Raw genomic sequence first — 27,019 nt, forward strand, 5'->3', positions numbered from 1 at the left:
TAATCAGGGAGCGGTGATGGAAGTAGTGTGAGTGACACCAGTACCTCAGCTCCACAAGTTACTTCTTCTGTCCCTGCCGCCTCATTCGCTTTAACGAATTGTAATCAGGGAGCAGTGATAGAAGCAGTGTGAGTGACACCAGCACCGCAGCTTCTATCGGCGCCTGCAGTTACTTCTTCTGTCTCTGCTGCCTCATTCGCTGTAAAGAATCAGAATCAGGAGGCGGTGATACACCAACACCACATCTTCTATCAGCTCCACCAGTTACTTCTGTCCCTGCCGCCTCGTTCTCTGTATAGAATTGTAATCGGGAAGCGATGATAGAAGCAATGTGAGTGACACCAGCACCGCAGGTTCTTTCAGCTCCACCAGTTACTTCTTCTGTCCCTGCCGCATCGTTCTCTGTAAAGTATCGTAATTGGGGAGCGGTGATAGAAGCAGTGTGAGTGATACCAGCACCGCAGCTTCTATCAAACAAATTGTCATCAGGGAGTGACGCTCCTGCCCTTCACCCTACTTCTAGCTCAGTCCCCCTGATGATGTTTTGTTTCAGGGAATGAGGTCGCGTGATAGAAGGTGCGGTCGCTTCTCCATCATCGCTACTAAAACCTTCACTTTTTACTGCAGTTTGCAAAAGTTAGCTATTGTTATTTTAGAAAATCTAATCTTGGAGAAACGCTTGTGAAATTTCGAGTATGTTCACATCGGACAGATTATGTGGAGGTTCCACAGCAGGAGGAGCTGTCATGATGATTTTTCTATTTTGTTTTATATAAAGGGAACATGAACGTTCATCAGCAAAGCAATGCAAAAGATATTTATTAAGAAATGAGGATGACTATAAATTCCTCCTAGGATCAACATAAAGCAATAGATACAGAAATATACAAAGTGATGAACGTGTGCAGACTGCCTGGGCCGTGTCGTCTCTCGCCCTCGGACTGGACCTGGACACGTTTTGCGGACTGGATCCAGTACGATGTTGTACGTTGTGTCGCTGCCACGTGATCGGTTTCATTTAGGCGTCTCTGAACATGCCGTGAAATGTGACGGGGATGATGGTGTCGACCTCTGCTCTGGCGATTTCACTCATGTCCTTCGCGTCCAGGATCAGCAGGAAGGAGGGCTTGTGCCCCACCGCTGGAGCGATAGCCACACTCAGTATGACCCCTGTATTAATAATACAAGGAAAAGTAATATTAAAGTTTGACTTTTAGCGGAGTCCTCTCTCTGGGGTTCATATGGGTTGTTGCATCCCCCCTGTGAGAGTAAAATCCGTCACGGACGAGTGCTGCTGCAGCCTCTGTGACGGGTATATACTGTACATTACTGGAGGGTACAGACCAATCACCAGTCTCCTGCTGCAAAGACCAAAAGCGGAGATAACACCGATCCTGGCTTTTAATCCCTTAGATGCCAAAACTAAGTATCCAGATCATTATACAATAGAGTTGAGCATGGTCCAGCGGCCATGTCCAGTAGTCCATGACCGCCGTACTCGAGCCCTGTGAACCTCCTCCTATCTGCCAGCATTCCCGGCGCCTCTTCTGATTTTTCGGCTTTGCATGATGTCATCATTATGACCGTAAACACATATGACATCGCACTGGGATAATCAGAAGAGGTGCCAGGATTACCAGCAGATAGGACGAAGTTTCCCGGGCTCTGGTCCAGCTGCCACGGACTACCAATGTGGCTGCTGGACCTGAGACCTGGACCAATGTGGCTGCTGGACCTGAGACCTGGACCAATGTGGCTGCTGGACCTGCACCTGGACCAATGTGGCTGCTGGACCTGAGACCTGCAAATCATAAAAGTGATCAGACGATCGCTGCTTCAGGTCCTTTAATGGGACAAAAAAGGGGTAAAATAAGTTTAATAAAGTTCTAAAAAAAAAAAAAAATTAATTGCAAGAAAATGTCGTTCAACGTAAAAAAAAAAAATACATCTGAGTACAATTGTAACGATCTGTACATTAAAGGTAACTTAAAGGGGAAGTCATGATGGTACCTATAAAAAAGTACAGCTCATCCAACGAAAAATAAACCAAGACCTGATACTGTTATATTGATGGAAAATTAATTAAATGAGGGCTCAAAATCTGCCGCTGCAAAAATGACGTTTTTTTCTATAAAAAAAGTTTAAGAGCTGAATTATACACATGATATACACATTATCGAGCAAGTAGAATCGATGAGTGGCAGGAACCTCCTAGCAATAGCGGGACGCAATCTTCATTTTCTTAACTTTTTTTTTTTTTTGGGATGGGACACGTGTTTGCTTGTGACTTTTTCTCCCATAGGAAAACATAAGGTATGATTTTACCATAAATCACACATGATGAAATATTACCGCAAACCGCAGAACCAATTAACCCCTTAAAATATCGTTACCATCATCTTCCTCCAGGGCGTCAGGGGTCGGGACAAATATGGGCTCAGACGGGTAGGTGTTGGGCTCCTGCCATACCCACGTTTCTTTGCTCTTGACATTCAGCTTCACGAGCTGGAATATAGTATATACAACAGCGTTATATACTCCATCTCCAGACGAGTGCAAAATAGTAAATCTATATATATATATACTCACCCTGTCAGGAATGAAGTGATTCAGCCCCAGCCCATACGCGTACTTGTAATCTTTGCCGCAATACGCTTTGTAGTTGATTTGCGGGAATTCGAAAGCTGCGGGAATATTACAGTAAGGATGAGCGAATACATCTTTTGCTGTAATTGAGTCCATTTAGGGGAAATATTTGCACAGACTTTGTGGATTTGCCCTTGTGTGTGTTTTCAGGTCTTGTGAACCGTTACGATCTGTATACAGGGCTGCAGAGTATGTTGGCGCTATAGCTGTACTACTATGGTATTTCTACAGGACAAGATTACAGCAAACACTGCCACCCGGTGGTCACATGGTTATTAGCAGCCTTTTCAAACTTTTAATGAGTTGTACAAACTTATCTGTGCCAAAGTAAAGCAATATGTAGTAAAATCCACTTCTAATTAGGAGTTAACAAAAGGAAAACCGTCCCTTTAGGCAAACAATTAAATTAGAAAGAAAGATGACTCATGCTGCAGCAGATGCTTTAATTAGGAGTTTGTGTGAGACTTAAAAAAAAAAAAAAAAAAATAGTTAAAGAATATCCCCCACCCTAGGAAAGATAGCTTATCCATCTGTGAAACCGCAACATGTAACAGAAAAAAAGTTAATTAAAATTCTACTAATACAATCTCCACTAAATATTCACTGATCTGTCGTAGCATTAATCCCCAATATATAGTGTACGGCCACATGTGCCATATGCTGCGATGCTCTGCGTGTCCTGACACCTTTCTATCATAGCCAGCAGTACATTTATCAGCAAATTGTGGGATCGGATCAGATGGCCACCTTTACTACCCGAGTTCATTAATGACCCTTAGATGCGCACGACTGTCGCTAGTTTACAAGTTCTGCTTCCTCGGATCACTTTTGGTAGATAATAACCATTATTTACAAGATCATTTCACAAGGCTCAACATATACTGGGAAGACTTCACAAGGCCCCCCCGCCCCCCAACATCAGAAATGCGCCACATACTGGGAACACCCCTCGAGACCCGGCGCGTACCAGGAACACCCCACGAGAACCCGCGTAGAGCAGGAACACCCCAGGAGGCCTGCCATATATTGGGAACACACCACGACACCTGGTGTATACCACCACACGAGACTTGCTGTGTACCAGGAATACCCAACATAAACTGGGAACACCCTACGAGAACCGGCGTATAGTAGGAACACCCCAGGAGGCCTGCCATATATTGGGAACACACCACAACACCTGGCGTATACCACCACACGAGACTTGCTGTATACCAGGAATACCCAACATAAACTGGGAACACCCTACGAGAACCGGCGTATAGTAGGAACACCCCAGGAGGCCTGCCATATATTGGGAACACACCACAACACCTGGCGTATACCACCACACGAGACTTGCTGTATACCAGGAATACCCAACATAAACTGGGAACACCCTACGAGAACCGGCATATAGTAGGAACACCCCAGGAGACCTGCCATATATTGGGAACACACCACGACACCTGGTGTATACCACCACACGAGACTTGCTGTATACCAGGAATACCCAACATAAACTGGGAACACCCTACGAGAACCGGCGTATAGTAGGAACACCCCAGGAGGCCTGCCATATATTGGGAACACACCACAACACCTGGCGTATACCACCACACGAGACTTGCTGTATACTGGGAATACCCGGCGTGTACCGGGTACACCACACGAGAACCGGCGTATAGCGGGAACACCCCAGGAGGCCTGCCATATATTGGGAACACACCACGACACCTGGCGTATACCACCACACGAGACTTGCCGTATATTGGGAACACACCTCGAGACCCGGCGCGTACCAGGAACACCCCACGAGAACCCGCGTATAGCGGGAACACCCCAGGAGGCCAGCCATATATTGGGAACACACCACGACATCTGGCGTATACCACCACACGAGACTTGCTGTATACCAGGAATACCCAACATAAACTGGGAACACCCTACGAGAACCGGCATATAGTAGGAACACCCCAGGAGGCCTGCCATATATTGGGAACACACCACGACACCTGGCGTATACCACCACACGAGACTTGCCATATATTGGGAACACACCACGACACCTGGCGTATACCACCACACGAGACTTGCCGTATATTGGGAACACCCCTCGAGAACCGCCGCGTACCGGGAACACCCCACGAGAACCGGCGTATAGCGGGAACACCCCAGGAGGCCTGCCATATATTGGGAACACACCACGACACCTGGCGTATACCACCACACGAGACTTGCTGTATACCAGGAATACCCAACGTACATCGAGAACACCCCAAGAGATCTGGCGTATACCGGTAACACCTCACAATTTATTCCTTGTCCGTTGATCGGACATCACAATTTGTCAATTATCAGCCACTCTGATCTTTCCGCTCGTCCACTTTTCCTGCTTCTAACTCATCATCTTCAGTGACTGGTTGTTCACTAGTGTTTCCCACCCCAGACAGGAGACAAATATCAGGGCACCAGTTTTATTTTCCATGACACAAACCTTGCCGGGGTCCAGAGAAGAGAACCTCCGGTTCCAGCCAGATAGTGTCATCGCTGCGCAGCGTTGCGGTAGCTGTGGTGTACGGCAGGTTCACCAAGTTCTTTCCCGAGTCGCTCTGGTATAAGAGCAAAAAATCAGAATTGAACTGGGCTGATGACATCATTTCATCCCTCACTTCCACTCTGAATCACATTTTCTCCAATATGTATACTAACTAAATTTTGTGCAAGTAGAGCCGCAGTGTAAAGCATAGAGGACGCAATAAAGTCGTAGAGCTTATCTTAAGTGCCCGTGGAGTGGGTGGGGGGTGCACCTTACCTTCTGGATGTCGAGGGGCAGGACGTATCTCCGAACTTCAGGTTGGGGAGCTTTCTGTGCCAGTCTCTTCACTTCCTCCCAGTTCTCACGTAAATTGGCCAGATACAAATAATTGTAGATAAATTCAAAGCTGCAACAATAAAAGATTCCGGTGATGTCCAGAAGTCGATGCGGCTCTTATAGAGGTTACCAAAACAATAGCTAAAGAGAGGAAGCAGCTGCAAAGAGCATCTCTCTGCGGAGGACCAAGGTGTCTGTGGACTTCACTGTGACCTATGTAATGCTTATGTTTCCCTGCAGGGGCGCTGTGGATCAATTAAACACATGATCCTAAATTTCTTCACAGTTTATAATCTGAGATCATTTTATTTTTTTGAACCCTTTTATGAAAAAAGATTGTCTTAAGTGAAAAACCTCTTAAATAATCCCTCTCCTTCTTTTTTTTGTACTTTTTTGGGTTTATTAGATCTTATGAGTTCCCGTGGTTCAGTTCCAATGATGACATTACCCCTTCCAGCAGCAAAGATCCACGATGATAAATCCATTGTCTTCATATGTATTAATGTGATGGAAAATGTTGAAGGCCGACGTCCTGTACTTTATATTGAGATATTCTCCTGTGTGCTTCTCACCAACATGCATCCACACCTGGTGAGAGAAGGGGTTAATACTGGTGGGGGCACAAGAGTAAAAGGGAAAACAAGCCCCCAACCATAACGATCCCCGAAAAATGTATTACACCTTTACCATAGGTAACATTCACCACTCTTCCTATACATAAGGGCAGTATTATAGTAGTTATATTCTTGTATATAGGAGCAGTATTATAGTAGCTATATTCTTGTACATAGAGGCAGTATTATAGTAGTTATATTCTTGTACATAGGAGCAGTATTATAGTAGTTATATTCTTGTACATAGGAGCAGTATTATAGTAGTTATATTCTTGTACATAGGGGGCAGTATTATAGTAGTTATATTCTTGTACATAGAGGCAGTATTATAGTAGTTATATTCTTGTACATAGGAGCAGTATTATAGTAGTTATATTCTTGTACATAGGGGCAGTATTATAGTAGTTATATTCTTGTACATAGAGGCAGTATTATAGTAGTTATATTCTTGTACATAGGAGCAGTATTATAGTAGTTATATTCTTGTACATAGGGGGCAGTATTATAGTAGTTATATTCTTGTACATAGGGGGCAGTATTATAGTAGTTATATTCTTGTACATAGGGGCAGTATTATAGTAGTTATATTCTTGTACATAAGGGCAGTATTATAGTAGTTATATTCTTGTATATAGGAGGCAGTATTATAGTAGTTATATTCTTGTACATAGGGGCAGTATTATAGTAGATATATTCTTGTACATTTGAGCAGTATTATACTAGTTATATTCTTGTACATACGACCAGTATTATAGTAGTTATATTCTTGTACATAGGAGCAGTATTATAGCAGTTATATTCTTGTACATAGGGGCAGTATTATAGTAGTTATATTCTTGTACATAGGGGCAGTATTATAGTAGTTATATTCTTGTACATAGGAGCAGTATTATAGTAGTTATATTCTTGTATATAAGAGCAGTATTATAGCAGTTATATTCTTGTACATAGGGGCAGTATTATAGTAGTTATATTCTTGTACATAGGACCAGTATTATAGTAGTTATATTCTTGTACATAGGAGCAGTATTATAGCAGTTATATTCTTGTACATAGGGGCAGTATTATAGTAGTTATATTCTTGTACATAGGGGCAGTATTATAGTAGTTATATTCTTGTACATAGGAGCAGTATTATAGTAGTTATATTCTTGTATATAGGAGCAGTATTATAGCAGTTATATTCTTGTACATAGGGGCAGTATTATAGTAGTTATATTCTTGTACATAGGAGCAGTATTATAGTAGTTACATTCTTGTATATAGGAGCAGTATTATAGCAGTTATATTCTTGTACATAGGGGCAGTATTATAGTAGTTATATTCTTGTATATAGGAGCAGTATTATAGCAGTTATATTCTTGTACATATGGGCAGTATTATAGTAGTTATATTCTTGTACATAGGAGCAGTATTATAGTAGTTATATTCTTGTATATAGGAGCAGTATTATAGCAGTTATATTCTTGTACATAGGGGCAGTATTATAGTAGTTATATTCTTGTACATAGGAGCAGTATTATAATAGTTATATTCTTGTACATAGGAGCAGTATTATAGCAGTTATATTCTTGTACATAGGGGCAGTATTATAGTAGTTATATTCTTGTACATAGGAGCAGTATTATAGTAGTTATATTCTTGTATATAGGAGCAGTCTTATAGCAGTTATATTCTTGTACATAGGGGCAGTATTATAGTAGTTATATTCTTGTACATAGGGGCAGTATTATAGTAGTTATATTCTTGTATATAGGGGGCAGTATTATAGTAGTTATATTCTTGTACATAGGAGCAGTATTATAGTAGTTATATTCTTGTACATAGGAGCAGTATTATAGTAGTTAAATTCTTGTATATAGGGGGCAGTATTATAGTAGTTATATTCTTGTATATAGGAGCAGTATTATAGCAGTTATATTCTTGTACATAGGGGCAGTATTATAGTAGTTATATTCTTGTATATAGGAGCAGTATTATAGCAGTTATATTCTTGTACATAGGGGCAGTATTATAGTAGTTATATTCTTGTACATAGGGGCAGTATTATAGTAGTTATATTCTTGTATATAGGAGCAGTATTATAGCAGTTATATTCTTGTACATAGGTGCAGTATTATAGTAGTTATATTCTTGTACATAGGAGCAGTATTATAGTAGTTATATTCTTGTACATAGGAGCAGTATTATAGTAGTTATATTCTTGTACATAGGAGCAGTATTATAGTAGTTATATTCTTGTACATAGGGGCAGTATTATAGTAGTTATATTCTTGTATATAGGGGGCAGTATTATAGTAGTTATATTCTTGTACATAGGAGCAGTATTATAGTAGTTATATTCTTGTACATAGGAGCAGTATTATAGTAGTTAAATTCTTGTATATAGGGGGCAGTATTATAGTAGTTATATTCTTGTATATAGGAGCAGTATTATAGCAGTTATATTCTTGTACATAGGGGCAGTATTATAGTAGTTATATTCTTGTATATAGGAGCAGTATTATAGCAGTTATATTCTTGTACATAGGGGCAGTATTATAGTAGTTATATTCTTGTACATAGGGGCAGTATTATAGTAGTTATATTCTTGTATATAGGAGCAGTATTATAGCAGTTATATTCTTGTACATAGGTGCAGTATTATAGTAGTTATATTCTTGTACATAGGAGCAGTATTATAGTAGTTATATTCTTGTACATAGGAGCAGTATTATAGTAGTTATATTCTTGTACATAGGAGCAGTATTATAGTAGTTATATTCTTGTACATAGGAGCAGTATTATAGTAGTTATACTCTTGTACATAGGGGCAGTATTATAGTAGTTATATTCTTGTACATAGGGGCAGTATTACAGTAGTTATATTCTTGTACATAGGGGCAGTATTATAGTAGTTATATTCTTGTATATAGGGGGCAGTATTATAGTAGTTATATTCTTGTACATAGGAGCAGTATTATAGTAGTTATATTCTTGTACATAGGAGCAGTATTATAGTAGTTATATTCTTGTATATAGGGGGCAGTATTATAGTAGTTATATTCTTGTATATAGGAGCAGTATTATAGCAGTTATATTCTTGTACATAGGAGCAGTATTATAGTAGTTATATTCTTGTACATAGGAGCAGTATTATAGTAGTTATATTCTTGTATATAGGAGCAGTATTATAGCAGTTATATTCTTGTACATAGGGGCAGTATTATAGTAGTTATATTCTTGTACATAGGGGCAGTATTATAGTAGTTATATTCTTGTATATAGGGGCAGTATTATAGTAGTTATATTCTTGTACATAGGAGCAGTATTATAGTAGTTATATTCTTGTACATAGGAGCAGTATTATAGTAGTTATATTCTTGTATATAGGGGGCAGTATTATAGTAGTTATATTCTTGTACATAGGAGCAGTATTATAGTAGTTATATTCTTGTACATAGGGGGCAGTATTATAGTAGTTATATTCTTGTACATAGGGGGCAGTATTACAGTAGTTATATTCTTGTACATAGGGGCAGTATTATAGTAGTTATATTGTTGTACATAAGGGCAGTATTATAGTAGTTATATTCTTGTATATAGGAGGCAGTATTATAGTAGTTATATTCTTGTATATAGGAGGCAGTATTATAGTAGTTATATTCTTGTATATAGGGGCAGTATTATAGTAGTTATATTCTTGTACATAGGAACAGTATTATAGTAGTTATATTCTTGTATATAGGAGGCAGTATTATAGTAGTTATATTCTTGTACATAGGAGGCAGTATTATAGCAGTTATATTCGTGTACATAGGGGCAGTATTATAGTAGTTATATTCTTGTACATAGGGGCAGTATTATAGTAGTTATATTCTTGTATATAGGGGGCAGTATTATAGTAGTTATATTCTTGTACATAGGAGCACTATTACAGTAGTTATATTTCTGTACATAGGGGCAGTATTATAGTAGTTATATTCTTGTACATAGGAGCAGTATTATAGTAGTTATATTCCTGTACATAGGAGTAGTACTATAGTAGTTATATTCTTGTACATAGGGGCAGTATTATAGCAGTTATATTCTTGTACATAGGAGCAGTATTATAGTAGTTATATTCTTGTACATGGGAGGCAGTATTATAGTAGTTATATTCTTGTACATAGGAGCAGTATTATAGTAGTTATATTCTTCTATATAGGGGGCAGTATTATAGTAGTTATATTCTTGTACATAGGACAGTATTATAGTAGTTATATTCTTGTACATAGGGAGCAGTATTATAGTAGTTATATTCTTGTACATATGGGCAGTTTTATAGTAGTTATATTCTTGTACATAGGGAGCAGTATTATAGCAGTTATATTCTTGTACATAGGAAGCAGTATTATAGTAGTTATATTCTTGTACATAGGGGGCAGTATTATAGTAGCTATATTCTTGTATATAGGGGCAGTATTATAGTAGTTATATTCTTTTACATAGGCGGCAGTATTATAGTAGTTATATTCTTGTACATAGGGAGCAGTATTATAGTAGTTATATTCTTGTACATAGGGGCAGTATTATAGTAGTTATATTCTTGTACATAGGAGCAGCATTATAGTAGTTATATTCTTGCACATAGGGGCAGTATTATAGTAGTTATATTCTTGTACATAGGAGCAGAATTATAACAGTTATATTCTTGCACATAGGGGCAGTATTATAGTAGTTATATTCTTGTACATAGGGGCAGTATTATAGTAGTTATATTCTTGTACATAGGGGACAGTATTATAGTAGTTATATTCTTGTACATAGTGGCCGTATTATAGTAGTTATATTCTTGTACATAGGGGACAGTATTATAGTAGTTATATTCTTGCACATAGGGGCAGTATTATAGTAGTTATATTCTTGTACATAGGGGCAGTATTATAGTAGTTATATTCTTGTACATAGGGGGCAGTATTATAGTAGTTATATTCTTGTACATACGCACAGTATTATAGTAGTTATATTCTTGTACATAGGGGACAGTATTATAGTAGTTATATTCTTGTACATAGGGGGCAGTATTATAGTAGTTATATTCTTGTACATATGAGCAGTATTATAGCAGTTATATTCTTGTACACAGGAGCACTATTCTAGTAGTTATATTCTTGTACATAGGGGACAGTATTATAGTAGTTATATTCTTGTACATAGGGGGCAGTATTATAGTAGTTATATTCTTGTACATAGGGGCAGTATTATAGTAGTTATATTCTTGTACATGGGGGACAGTATTATAGTAGTTATATTCTTGTACATAGGGGCAGTACTATAGTAGTTATATTCTTGTACATAGGGGGCAGTATTATAGTAATTATATTCTTGTACACAGGGGGCAGTATTATAGTAGTTATATTCTTGCACATAGGGGCAGTATTATAGTAGTTATATTGTTGCACATAGGGGCAGTATTATAGTAGTTATATTCTTGTACATAGGGGGCAGTATTATAGTAGTTATATTCTTGCACGTAGTAGCAGTATTATAGCAGTTATATTCTTGTACATAGGAGCAGTATTATAGTAGTTATATTCTTGTACATAGGAGCAGTATTATAGTAGTTATATTCTTGTACATAGGGGCAGTATTATAGTAATTATATTCTTGCACATAGTAGCAGTATTATAGTAGTTATATTCTTGTACATAGGGGGCAGTATTATAGTAGTTATATTCTTGTACATAGGAGCAGTATTATAGTAGTTATATTCTTGTACATAGGAGCAGTATTATAGTAGTTATATTCTTGTACATAGGAGCAGTATTATAGTAGTTATATTCTTGTACATAGGGGGCAGTATTATAGTAGTTATATTCTTGTACATAGGGGGCAGTATTATAGTAGTTATATTCTTGTACATAGGGGCAGTATTATAGTAGTTATATTCTTGTACATAGGGGCAGTATTATAGTATTTATATTCTTGTATATAGGAGGCAGTATTATAGTAGTTATATTCTTGTACATTTGAGCAGTATTATACTAGTTATATTCTTGTACATAGGACCAGTATTATAGTAGTTATATTCTTGTACATAGGAGCAGTATTATAGCAGTTATATTCTTGTACATAGGACCAGTATTATAGTAGTTATATTCTTGTACATAGGAGCAGTATTATAGCAGTTATATTCTTGTACTTAAGGGCAGTATTATAGTATTTATATTCTTGTATATAGGATGCAGTATTATAGTAGATATATTCTTGTACATTTGAGCAGTATTATACTAGTTATATTCTTGTACATAGGACCAGTATTATAGTAGTTATATTCTTGTATATAGGAGCAGTATTATAGCAGTTATATTCTTGTACATAGGGGCAGTATTATAGTAGTTATATTCTTGTACATAAGGGCAGTATTATAGTATTTATATTCTTGTATATAGGAGGCAGTATTATAGTAGATATATTCTTGTACATTTGAGCAGTATTATACTAGTTATATTCTTGTACATAGGACCAGTATTATAGTAGTTATATTCTTGTACATAGGAGCAGTATTATAGCAGTTATATTCTTGTACATAGGGGCAGTATTATAGTAGTTATATTCTTGTACATAGGGGCAGTATTATAGTAGTTATATTCTTGTACATAGGAGCCGTATTATAGTAGTTATATTCTTGTATATAGGAGCAGTATTATAGCAGTTATATTCTTGTACATAGGGGCAGTATTATAGTAGTTATATTCTTGTACATAGGAGCAGTATTATAGTAGTTATATTCTTGTATATAGGAGCAGTATTATAGCAGTTATATTCTTGTACATAGGGGCAGTATTATAGTAGTTATATTCTTGTACATAGGAGCAGTATTATAGTAGTTATATTCTTGTACATAGGAGCAGTATTATAGCAGTTATATTCTTGTACATAGGGGCAGTATTATAGTAGTTATATTCTTGTACATAGGAGCAGTATTATAGTAGTTATATTCTTGTATATAGGAGCAGTATTATAGCAGTTATATTCTTGTACATAGGGGCAGTATTATAGTAGTTATATTCTTGTACATAGGGGCAGTATTATAGTAGTTATATTCTTGTATATAGGGGGCAGTATTATAGTAGTTATATTCTTGTACATAGGAGCAGTATTATAGTAGTTATATTCTTGTACATAGGAGCAGTATTATAGTAGTTATATTCTTGTATATAGGGGGCAGTATTATAGTAGTTATATTCTTGTATATAGGAGCAGTATTATAGCAGTTATATTCTTGTACATAGGAGCAGTATTATAGTAGTTATATTCTTGTACATAGGAGCCGTATTATAGTAGTTATATTCTTGTATATAGGAGCAGTATTATAGCAGTTATATTCTTGTACATAGGGGCAGTATTATAGTAGTTATATTCTTGTATATAGGGGGCAGTATTATAGTAGTTATATTCTTGTACATAGGAGCAGTATTATAGTAGTTATATTCTTGTACATAGGAGCAGTATTATAGTAGTTATATTCTTGTACATAGGGGGCAGTATTATAGTAGTTATATTCTTGTACATAGAGGCAGTATTATAGTAGTTATATTCTTGTACATAGGAGCAGTATTATAGTAGTTATATTCTTGTACATAGGGGCAGTATTATAGTAGTTATATTCTTGTACATAGAGGCAGTATTATAGTAGTTATATTCTTGTACATAGGAGCAGTATTATAGTAGTTATATTCTTGTACATAGGGGGCAGTATTATAGTAGTTATATTCTTGTACATAGGGGGCAGTATTATAGTAGTTATATTCTTGTACATAGGGGCAGTATTATAGTAGTTATATTCTTGTACATAAGGGCAGTATTATAGTAGTTATATTCTTGTATATAGGAGGCAGTATTATAGTAGTTATATTCTTGTACATAGGGGCAGTATTATAGTAGATATATTCTTGTACATTTGAGCAGTATTATACTAGTTATATTCTTGTACATACGACCAGTATTATAGTAGTTATATTCTTGTACATAGGAGCAGTATTATAGCAGTTATATTCTTGTACATAGGGGCAGTATTATAGTAGTTATATTCTTGTACATAGGGGCAGTATTATAGTAGTTATATTCTTGTACATAGGAGCAGTATTATAGTAGTTATATTCTTGTATATAAGAGCAGTATTATAGCAGTTATATTCTTGTACATAGGGGCAGTATTATAGTAGTTATATTCTTGTACATAGGACCAGTATTATAGTAGTTATATTCTTGTACATAGGAGCAGTATTATAGCAGTTATATTCTTGTACATAGGGGCAGTATTATAGTAGTTATATTCTTGTACATAGGGGCAGTATTATAGTAGTTATATTCTTGTACATAGGAGCAGTATTATAGTAGTTATATTCTTGTATATAGGAGCAGTATTATAGCAGTTATATTCTTGTACATAGGGGCAGTATTATAGTAGTTATATTCTTGTACATAGGAGCAGTATTATAGTAGTTACATTCTTGTATATAGGAGCAGTATTATAGCAGTTATATTCTTGTACATAGGGGCAGTATTATAGTAGTTATATTCTTGTATATAGGAGCAGTATTATAGCAGTTATATTCTTGTACATATGGGCAGTATTATAGTAGTTATATTCTTGTACATAGGAGCAGTATTATAGTAGTTATATTCTTGTATATAGGAGCAGTATTATAGCAGTTATATTCTTGTACATAGGGGCAGTATTATAGTAGTTATATTCTTGTACATAGGAGCAGTATTATAATAGTTATATTCTTGTACATAGGAGCAGTATTATAGCAGTTATATTCTTGTACATAGGGGCAGTATTATAGTAGTTATATTCTTGTACATAGGAGCAGTATTATAGTAGTTATATTCTTGTATATAGGAGCAGTCTTATAGCAGTTATATTCTTGTACATAGGGGCAGTATTATAGTAGTTATATTCTTGTACATAGGGGCAGTATTATAGTAGTTATATTCTTGTATATAGGGGGCAGTATTATAGTAGTTATATTCTTGTACATAGGAGCAGTATTATAGTAGTTATATTCTTGTACATAGGAGCAGTATTATAGTAGTTAAATTCTTGTATATAGGGGGCAGTATTATAGTAGTTATATTCTTGTATATAGGAGCAGTATTATAGCAGTTATATTCTTGTACATAGGGGCAGTATTATAGTAGTTATATTCTTGTATATAGGAGCAGTATTATAGCAGTTATATTCTTGTACATAGGGGCAGTATTATAGTAGTTATATTCTTGTACATAGGGGCAGTATTATAGTAGTTATATTCTTGTATATAGGAGCAGTATTATAGCAGTTATATTCTTGTACATAGGTGCAGTATTATAGTAGTTATATTCTTGTACATAGGAGCAGTATTATAGTAGTTATATTCTTGTACATAGGAGCAGTATTATAGTAGTTATATTCTTGTACATAGGAGCAGTATTATAGTAGTTATATTCTTGTACATAGGAGCAGTATTATAGTAGTTATACTCTTGTACATAGGGGCAGTATTATAGTAGTTATATTCTTGTACATAGGGGCAGTATTACAGTAGTTATATTCTTGTACATAGGGGCAGTATTATAGTAGTTATATTCTTGTATATAGGGGGCAGTATTATAGTAGTTATATTCTTGTACATAGGAGCAGTATTATAGTAGTTATATTCTTGTACATAGGAGCAGTATTATAGTAGTTATATTCTTGTATATAGGGGGCAGTATTATAGTAGTTATATTCTTGTATATAGGAGCAGTATTATAGCAGTTATATTCTTGTACATAGGAGCAGTATTATAGTAGTTATATTCTTGTACATAGGAGCAGTATTATAGTAGTTATATTCTTGTATATAGGAGCAGTATTATAGCAGTTATATTCTTGTACATAGGGGCAGTATTATAGTAGTTATATTCTTGTACATAGGGGCAGTATTATAGTAGTTATATTCTTGTATATAGGGGCAGTATTATAGTAGTTATATTCTTGTACATAGGAGCAGTATTATAGTAGTTATATTCTTGTACATAGGAGCAGTATTATAGTAGTTATATTCTTGTATATAGGGGGCAGTATTATAGTAGTTATATTCTTGTACATAGGAGCAGTATTATAGTAGTTATATTCTTGTACATAGGGGGCAGTATTATAGTAGTTATATTCTTGTACATAGGGGGCAGTATTACAGTAGTTATATTCTTGTACATAGGGGCAGTATTATAGTAGTTATATTGTTGTACATAAGGGCAGTATTATAGTAGTTATATTCTTGTATATAGGAGGCAGTATTATAGTAGTTATATTCTTGTATATAGGAGGCAGTATTATAGTAGTTATATTCTTGTATATAGGGGCAGTATTATAGTAGTTATATTCTTGTACATAGGAACAGTATTATAGTAGTTATATTCTTGTATATAGGAGGCAGTATTATAGTAGTTATATTCTTGTACATAGGAGGCAGTATTATAGCAGTTATATTCGTGTACATAGGGGCAGTATTATAGTAGTTATATTCTTGTACATAGGGGCAGTATTATAGTAGTTATATTCTTGTATATAGGGGGCAGTATTATAGTAGTTATATTCTTGTACATAGGAGCACTATTACAGTAGTTATATTTCTGTACATAGGGGCAGTATTATAGTAGTTATATTCTTGTACATAGGAGCAGTATTATAGTAGTTATATTCCTGTACATAGGAGTAGTACTATAGTAGTTATATTCTTGTACATAGGGGCAGTATTATAGCAGTTATATTCTTGTACATAGGAGCAGTATTATAGTAGTTATATTCTTGTACATGGGAGGCAGTATTATAGTAGTTATATTCTTGTACATAGGAGCAGTATTATAGTAGTTATATTCTTCTATATAGGGGGCAGTATTATAGTAGTTATATTCTTGTACATAGGACAGTATTATAGTAGTTATATTCTTGTACATAGGGAGCAGTATTATAGTAGTTATATTCTTGTACATAGGGGCAGTTTTATAGTAGTTATATTCTTGTACATAGGGAGCAGTATTATAGCAGTTATATTCTTGTACATAGGAAGCAGTATTATAGTAGTTATATTCTTGTACATAGGGGGCAGTATTATAGTAGCTATATTCTTGTATATAGGGGCAGTATTATAGTAGTTATATTCTTTTACATAGGCGGCAGTATTATAGTAGTTATATTCTTGTACATAGGGAGCAGTATTATAGTAGTTATATTCTTGTACATAGGGGCAGTATTATAGTAGTTATATTCTTGTACATAGGAGCAGTATTATAGTAGTTATATTCTTGTACATAGGGGGCAGTATTATAGTAGTTATATTCTTGTACATAGGAGCAGCATTATAGTAGTTATATTCTTGCACATAGGGGCAGTATTATAGTAGTTATATTCTTGTACATAGGAGCAGAATTATAACAGTTATATTCTTGCACATAGGGGCAGTATTATAGTAGTTATATTCTTGTACATAGGGGCAGTATTATAGTAGTTATATTCTTGTACATAGGGGACAGTATTATAGTAGTTATATTCTTGTACATAGTGGCCGTATTATAGTAGTTATATTCTTGTACATAGGGGACAGTATTATAGTAGTTATATTCTTGCACATAGGGGCAGTATTATAGTAGTTATATTCTTGTACATAGGGGCAGTATTATAGTAGTTATATTCTTGTACATAGGGGGCAGTATTATAGTAGTTATATTCTTGTACATACGCACAGTATTATAGTAGTTATATTCTTGTACATAGGGGACAGTATTATAGTAGTTATATTCTTGTACATAGGGGGCAGTATTATAGTAGTTATATTCTTGTACATATGAGCAGTATTATAGCAGTTATATTCTTGTACACAGGAGCACTATTCTAGTAGTTATATTCTTGTACATAGGGGACAGTATTATAGTAGTTATATTCTTGTACATAGGGGGCAGTATTATAGTAGTTATATTCTTGTACATAGGGGCAGTATTATAGTAGTTATATTCTTGTACATGGGGGACAGTATTATAGTAGTTATATTCTTGTACATAGGGGCAGTACTATAGTAGTTATATTCTTGTACATAGGGGGCAGTATTATAGTAATTATATTCTTGTACATAGGGGGCAGTATTATAGTAGTTATATTCTTGCACATAGGGGCAGTATTATAGTAGTTATATTGTTGCACATAGGGGCAGTATTATAGTAGTTATATTCTTGTACATAGGGGGCAGTATTATAGTAGTTATATTCTTGCACGTAGTAGCAGTATTATAGCAGTTATATTCTTGTACATAGGAGCAGTATTATAGTAGTTATATTCTTGTACATAGGAGCAGTATTATAGTAGTTATATTCTTGTACATAGGGGCAGTATTATAGTAATTATATTCTTGCACATAGTAGCAGTATTATAGTAGTTATATTCTTGTACATAGGGGGCAGTATTATAGTAGTTATATTCTTGTACATAGGAGCAGTATTATAGTAGTTATATTCTTGTACATAGGAGCAGTATTATAGTAGTTATATTCTTGTACATAGGGGGCAGTATTATAGTAGTTATATTCTTGTACATAGGGGGCAGTATTATAGTAGTTATATTCTTGTACATAGGGGCAGTATTATAGTAGTTATATTCTTGTACATAGGGGCAGTATTATAGTATTTATATTCTTGTATATAGGAGGCAGTATTATAGTAGTTATATTCTTGTACATTTGAGCAGTATTATACTAGTTATATTCTTGTACATAGGACCAGTATTATAGTAGTTATATTCTTGTACATAGGAGCAGTATTATAGCAGTTATATTCTTGTACATAGGACCAGTATTATAGTAGTTATATTCTTGTACATAGGAGCAGTATTATAGCAGTTATATTCTTGTACATAAGGGCAGTATTATAGTATTTATATTCTTGTATATAGGATGCAGTATTATAGTAGATATATTCTTGTACATTTGAGCAGTATTATACTAGTTATATTCTTGTACATAGGACCAGTATTATAGTAGTTATATTCTTGTATATAGGAGCAGTATTATAGCAGTTATATTCTTGTACATAGGGGCAGTATTATAGTAGTTATATTCTTGTACATAAGGGCAGTATTATAGTATTTATATTCTTGTATATAGGAGGCAGTATTATAGTAGATATATTCTTGTACATTTGAGCAGTATTATACTAGTTATATTCTTGTACATAGGACCAGTATTATAGTAGTTATATTCTTGTACATAGGAGCAGTATTATAGCAGTTATATTCTTGTACATAGGGGCAGTATTATAGTAGTTATATTCTTGTACATAGGGGCAGTATTATAGTAGTTATATTCTTGTACATAGGAGCCGTATTATAGTAGTTATATTCTTGTATATAGGAGCAGTATTATAGCAGTTATATTCTTGTACATAGGGGCAGTATTATAGTAGTTATATTCTTGTACATAGGAGCAGTATTATAGTAGTTATATTCTTGTATATAGGAGCAGTATTATAGCAGTTATATTCTTGTACATAGGGGCAGTATTATAGTAGTTATATTCTTGTACATAGGAGCAGTATTATAGTAGTTATATTCTTGTACATAGGAGCAGTATTATAGCAGTTATATTCTTGTACATAGGGGCAGTATTATAGTAGTTATATTCTTGTACATAGGAGCAGTATTATAGTAGTTATATTCTTGTATATAGGAGCAGTATTATAGCAGTTATATTCTTGTACATAGGGGCAGTATTATAGTAGTTATATTCTTGTACATAGGGGCAGTATTATAGTAGTTATATTCTTGTATATAGGGGGCAGTATTATAGTAGTTATATTCTTGTACATAGGAGCAGTATTATAGTAGTTATATTCTTGTACATAGGAGCAGTATTATAGTAGTTATATTCTTGTATATAGGGGGCAGTATTATAGTAGTTATATTCTTGTATATAGGAGCAGTATTATAGCAGTTATATTCTTGTACATAGGAGCAGTATTATAGTAGTTATATTCTTGTACATAGGAGCCGTATTATAGTAGTTATATTCTTGTATATAGGAGCAGTATTATAGCAGTTATATTCTTGTACATAGGGGCAGTATTATAGTAGTTATATTCTTGTACATAGGGGCAGTATTATAGTAGTTATATTCTTGTATATAGGGGGCAGTATTATAGTAGTTATATTCTTGTACATAGGAGCAGTATTATAGTAGTTATATTCTTGTACATAGGAGCAGTATTATAGTAGTTATATTCTTGTATATAGGGGGCAGTATTATAGTAGTTATATTCTTGTACATAGGAGCAGTATTATAGTAGTTATATTCTTGTACATAGGAGCAGTATTATAGTAGTTATATTCTTGTACATAGGGGGCAGTATTATAGTAGTTATATTCTTGTACATAGGGAGCAGTATTACAGTAGTTATATTCTTGTACATAGGGGCAGTATTATAGTAGTTATATTCTTGTACATAGGGAGCAGTATTATAGTAGTTATATTCTTGTACATAGGAGCAGTATTATAGTAGTTATATTCTTGTACATAGGAGCAGTATTATAGTAGTTATATTCTTGTACATAGGGGCAGTATTATAGTAGTTATATTCTTGTACATAGGAGCAGTATTATAGTAGTTATATTCTTGTATATAGGAGCAGTATTATAGCAGTTATATTCTTGTACATAGGGGCAGTATTATAGTAGTTATATTCTTGTACATAGGGGCAGTATTATAGTAGTTATATTCTTGTATATAGGGGGCAGTATTATAGTAGTTATATTCTTGTACATAGGAGCAGTATTATAGCAGTTATATTCTTGTACATAGGAGCAGTATTATAGTAGTTATATTCTTGTACATAGGAGCAGTATTATAGTAGTTATATTCTTGTACATAGGGGCAGTATTATAGTAGTTATATTCTTGTACATAGGAGCAGTATTATAGTAGTTATATTCTTGTATATAGGAGCAGTATTATAGCAGTTATATTCTTCTACATAGGGGCAGTATTATAGTAGTTATATTCTTGTACATAGGGGCAGTATTATAGTAGTTATATTCTTGTATATAGGGGGCAGTATTATAGTAGTTATATTCTTGTACATAGAAGCAGTATTATAGCAGTTATATTCTTGTACATAGGAGCAGTATTATAGTAGTTATATTCTTGTACATAGGAGCAGTATTATAGTAGTTATATTCTTGTATATAGGAGCAGTATTATAGTAGTTATATTCTTGTATATAGGAGCAGTATTATAGTAGTTATATTCTTGTACATAGGAGCAGTATTATAGTAGTTATATTCTTGTACATAGGAGCAGTATTATAGTAGTTATATTCTTGTACATAGGAGCAGTATTATAGTAGTTATATTCTTGTACATAGGAGCAGTATTATAGTAGTTATATTCTTGTATATAGGAGCAGTATTATAGCAGTTATATTCTTGTACATAGGGGCAGTATTATAGTAGTTATATTCTTGTACATAGGGGCAGTATTATAGTAGTTATATTCTTGTATATAGGGGGCAGTATTATAGTAGTTATATTCTTGTACATAGGAGCAGTATTATAGTAGTTATATTCTTGTTCATAGGAGCAGTATTATAGTAGTTATATTCTTGTATATAGGGGGCAGTATTATAGTAGTTATATTCTTGTACATAGGAGCAGTATTATAGTAGTTATATTCTTGTACATAGGAGCAGTATTATAGTAGTTATATTCTTGTACATAGGGGGCAGTATTATAGTAGTTATATTCTTGTACATAGGGGGCAGTATTACAGTAGTTATATTCTTGTACATAGGGGCAGTATTATAGTAGTTATATTCTTGTACATAAGGGCAGTATTATAGTAGTTATATTCTTGTATATAGGAGGCAGTATTATAGTAGTTATATTCTTGTATATAGGAGGCAGTATTGTAGTAGTTATATTCTTGTATATAGGGGCAGTATTATAGTAGTTATATTCTTGTACATAGGAACAGTATTATAGTAGTTATATTCTTGTATATAGGAGGCAGTATTATAGTAGTTATATTCTTGTACATAGGAGGCAGTATTATAGCAGTTATATTCGTGTACATAGGGGCAGTATTATAGTAGTTATATTCTTGTACATAGGGGCAGTATTATAGTAGTTATATTCTTGTATATAGGGGGCAGTATTATAGTAGTTATATTCTTGTACATAGGAGCAGTATTATAGTAGTTATATTCTTGTACATAGGAGCAGAATTATAGTAGTTATATTCTTGTACATAGGGGGCAGTATTACAGTAGTTATATTTCTGTACATAGGGGCAGTATTATAGTAGTTATATTCTTGTACATAGGAGCAGTATTATAGTAGTTATATTCTTGTACATAGGAGGCAGTATTATAGTAGTTATATTCCTGTACATAGGAGTAGTACTATAGTAGTTATATTCTTGTACATAGGGGCAGTATTATAGCAGTTATATTCTTGCACATAGGAGCAGTATTATAGTAGTTATATTCTTGTACATGGGAGGCAGTATTATAGTAGTTATATTCTTGTACATAGGAGCAGTATTATAGTAGTTATATTCTTCTATATAGGGGGCAGTATTATAGTAGTTATATTCTTGTACATAGGACAGTATTATAGTAGTTATATTCTTGTACATAGGGAGCAGTATTATAGTAGTTATATTCTTGTACATAGGGGCAGTTTTATAGTAGTTATATTCTTGTACATAGGGAGCAGTATTATAGCAGTTATATTCTTGTACATAGGAAGCAGTATTATAGTAGTTATATTCTTGTACATAGGGGGCAGTATTATAGTAGTTATATTCTTGTATATAGGGGCAGTATTATAGTAGTTATATTCTTTTACATAGGCGGCAGTATTATAGTAGTTATATTCTTGTACATAGGGAGCAGTATTATAGTAGTTATATTCTTGTACATAGGGGCAGTATTATAGTAGTTATATTCTTGTACATAGGAGCAGTATTATAGTAGTTATATTCTTGTACATAGGGGGCAGTATTATAGTAGTTATATTCTTGTACATAGGAGCAGCATTATAGTAGTTATATTCTTGCACATAGGGGCAGTATTATAGTAGTTATATTCTTGTACATAGGAGCAGAATTATAACAGTTATATTCTTGCACATAGGGGCAGTATTATAGTAGTTATATTCTTGTACATAGGGGCAGTATTATAGTAGTTATATTCTTGTACATAGGGGACAGTATTATAGTAGTTATATTCTTGTACATAGGGGCCGTATTATAGTAGTTATATTCTTGTACATAGGGGACAGTATTATAGTAGTTATATTCTTGCACATAGGGGCAGTATTATAGTAGTTATATTCTTGTACGTAGGGGCAATATTATAGTAGTTATATTCTTGTACATAGGGGGCAGTATTATAGTAGTTATATTCTTGTACATACGCACAGTATTATAGTAGTTATGTTCTTGTACATAGGGGACAGTATTATAGTAGTTATATTCTTGTACATAGGGGGCAGTATTATAGTAGTTATATTCTTGTACATATGAGCAGTATTATAGCAGTTATATTCTTGTACACAGGAGCACTATTCTAGTAGTTATATTCTTGTACATAGGGGACAGTATTATAGTAGTTATATTCTTGTACATAGGGGGCAGTATTATAGTAGTTATATTCTTGTACATAGGGGCAGTATTATAGTAGTTATATTCTTGTACATGGGGGACAGTATTATAGTAGTTATATTCTTGTACATAGGGGCAGTACTATAGTAGTTATATTCTTGTACATAGGGGGCAGTATTATAGTAGTTATATTCCTGTACATAGGAGCAGTATTATAGCAGTTATATTCTTGTACACAGGAGCACTATTATAGTAGTTATATTCTTGTACATAGGGGACAGTATTATAGTAGTTATATTCTTGTACATAGGAGCAGTATTATAGCAGTTATATTCCTGTACATAGGGGACAGTATTATAGTAGTTATATTCTTGTACATAGGGGGCAGTATTATAGTAGTTATATTCTTGTACATAGGGGCAGTATAATAGCAGTTATATTCTTGTACATGGGGGACAGTATTATAGTAGTTATATTCTTGTACATAGGGGCAGTACTATAGTAGTTATATTCTTGTACATAAGGGGCAGTATTATAGTAATTATATTCTTGTACATAGGGGGCAGTATTATAGTAGTTATATTCTTGCACATAGGGACAGTATTATAGTAGTTATATTGTTGCACATAGGGGCAGTATTATAGTAGTTATATTCTTGTACATAGGGGGCAGTATTATAGTAGTTATATTCTTGCACATATGGGCAGTATTATAGTAGTTATATTCTTGCACGTAGTAGCAGTATTATAGCAGTTATATTCTTGTACATAGGAGCAGTATTATAGTAGTTATATTCTTGTACATAGGAGCAGTATTATAGTAGTTATATTCTTGTACATAGGAGCAGTATTATAGCAGTTATATTCTTGTACATAGGAGCAGTATTATAGTAATTATATTCTTGCACATAGTAGCAGTATTATAGTAGTTATATTCTTGTACATAGGGGGCAGTATTATAGTAGTTATATTCTTGTACATAGGAGCAGTATTATAGTAGTTATATTCTTGTACATAGGAGCAGTATTATAGTAGTTATATTCTTGTACATAGAGGACAGTATTATAGTAGTTATATTCTTGTACATATGAGCAGTATTATAGTAGTTATATTCTTGTACACAGGAGCAGTATTATAGTAGTTATATTCTTGTACACAGGAGCAGTATTATAGTAGTTATATTCTTGTACATGGGGGGCAGTATTATAGTAGTTATATTCTTGTATAAAGGAGCAGTATTATAGTAGTTATATTCTTGTACATAGGAGCAGTATTATAGTAGTTATATTCTTGTATAAAGGAGCAGTATTATAGTAGTTATATTCTTGTACATAGGGGGCAGTATTATAGTAGTTATATTCTTGTACATAGGAGCAGTATTATAGTAGTTATATTCTTGTACATAGGGGGCAGTATTATAGTAGTTATATTCTTGTACATAGAGGACAGTATTATAGTAGTTATATTCTTGTACATAGGAGCAGTATTATAGTAGTTATATTCTTGTACATAGAGTCAGTATTATAGTAGTTATATTCTTGTACATAGGGGACAGTATTATAGTAGTTATATTCTTGTACATAGGGGGCAGTATTATATTAATTATATTCTTGCACATAGTAGCAGTATTATAGTAGTTATATTCTTGTACATAGGCGGCAGTATTATAGTAGTTATATTCTTGTATATAGGGGGCAGTATTATAGTAGTTATATTCTTGTACATAGGGGACATTATTATAGTAGTTATATTCTTGTACATAGGGGCAGTATTATAGTAGTTATATTCTTGTACATAGGGGCAGTATTATAGTAGTTATATTCTTGTACATGGGGGACAGTATTATAGTAGTTATATTCTTGTACATAGGAGCAGTATTATAGTAGTTATATTCTTGTACATAGGGGGCAGTATTATAGTAGTTATATTCTTGTACATAGGAGCAGTATTATAGCAGTTATATTCTTGTACACAGGAGCACTATTATAGCAGTTATATTCTTGTACATAGGGGACAGTATTGTAGTAGTTATATTCTTGTACATAGGAGCAGTATTATAGCAGTTATATTCTTGTACATAGGAGGCAGTATTATAGTAGTTATATTCTTGTACATAGGAGCAGTATTATAGCAGTTATATTCTTGTACATAGGAGGCAGTATTATAGTAGTTATATTCTTGTACATAGGGGCAGTATTATAGTAGTTATATTCTTGTACATAGGAGCAGTATTATAGTAGTTATATTCTTGTACATAGGGGCAGTATTATAGTAGTTATATTGTTGTACATAGGAGCAGTATTATAGCAGTTATATTCTTGTACATAGGGGACAGTGTTATAGTAGTTATATTCTTGTACATAGGGGGCAGTATTATAGTAGTTATATTCTTGTACATAGGGGCAGTATTATAGTAGTTATATTCTTGTACATGGGGGACAGTATTATAGTAGTTATATTCTTGTACATATGAGCAGTATTATAGTAATTATATTCTTGTACATAGGGGACAGTATTATAGTAGTTATATTCTTGTACATAGAGGACAGTATTATAGTAGTTATATTCTTGTACATAGGAGCAGTATTATAGTAGTTATATTCTTGTACATAGAGGCAGTATTATAGTAGTTATATTCTTGTACATAGGGGACAGTATTATAGTAGTTATATTCTTGTACATAGGCGGCAGTATTATAGTAGTTATATTCTTGTATATAGGGGGCAGTATTATAGTAGTTATATTCTTGTACATAGGGGACATTATTATAGTAGTTATATTCTTGTACATAGGGGCAGTATTATAGTAGTTATATTCTTGTACATAGGGGCAGTATTATAGTAGTTATATTCTTGTACATGGGGGACAGTATTATAGTAGTTATATTCTTGTACATAGTAGCAGTATTATAGTAGTTATATTCTTGTACATAGGGGGCAGTATTATAGTAGTTATATTCTTGTACATAGGAGCAGTATTATAGCAGTTATATTCTTGTACACAGGAGCACTATTATAGCAGTTATATTCTTGTACATAGGGGACAGTATTGTAGTAGTTATATTCTTGTACATAGGAGCAGTATTATAGCAGTTATATTCTTGTACATAGGAGGCAGTATTATAGTAGTTATATTCTTGTACATAGGAGCAGTATTATAGCAGTTATATTCTTGTACATAGGAGGCAGTATTATAGTAGTTATATTCTTGTACATAGGGGCAGTATTATAGTAGTTATATTCTTGTACATAGGAGCAGTATTATAGTAGTTATAT

At 33.9% G+C, this 27,019-nt stretch overlaps 1 protein-coding gene across 3 annotated transcripts in view; it reads right to left on the reverse strand.

Annotated features, from left to right (window-relative positions):
- Nucleotides 1–794: 794 nt before the first annotated feature.
- The window catches only part of RPE65 (retinoid isomerohydrolase RPE65), a 40,606-nt gene continuing 14,381 nt past the window's right edge, over nucleotides 795–27,019 (reverse strand). The window contains exons 9-15 of one of the 3 annotated variants that reach the window (XM_073643869.1): nucleotides 5,949–6,088; nucleotides 5,441–5,570; nucleotides 5,123–5,237; nucleotides 2,590–2,684; nucleotides 2,394–2,505; nucleotides 1,706–1,801; nucleotides 795–1,170 (exon numbers count right to left, since the gene is read on the reverse strand). In XM_073643869.1, coding sequence (XP_073499970.1) covers nucleotides 1,019–1,170; nucleotides 1,706–1,801; nucleotides 2,394–2,505; nucleotides 2,590–2,684; nucleotides 5,123–5,237; nucleotides 5,441–5,570; nucleotides 5,949–6,088 — 840 coding nt within the window. In that variant the 3' untranslated portion in view covers nucleotides 795–1,018. The remainder of the gene's footprint in view (nucleotides 1,171–1,705; nucleotides 1,802–2,393; nucleotides 2,506–2,589; nucleotides 2,685–5,122; nucleotides 5,238–5,440; nucleotides 5,571–5,948; nucleotides 6,089–27,019) is intronic. The other 2 variants (XM_073643871.1, XM_073643870.1) reach the window with 2 other exon arrangements.

The sequence above is a fragment of the Phyllobates terribilis genome, unplaced genomic scaffold (genome assembly GCF_046119375.1).
Source record: "Phyllobates terribilis strain yellow unplaced genomic scaffold, ASM4611937v1 Scaffold_8__6_contigs__length_399053987, whole genome shotgun sequence".
Lineage (NCBI taxonomy): Eukaryota > Metazoa > Chordata > Amphibia > Anura > Dendrobatidae > Phyllobates > Phyllobates terribilis.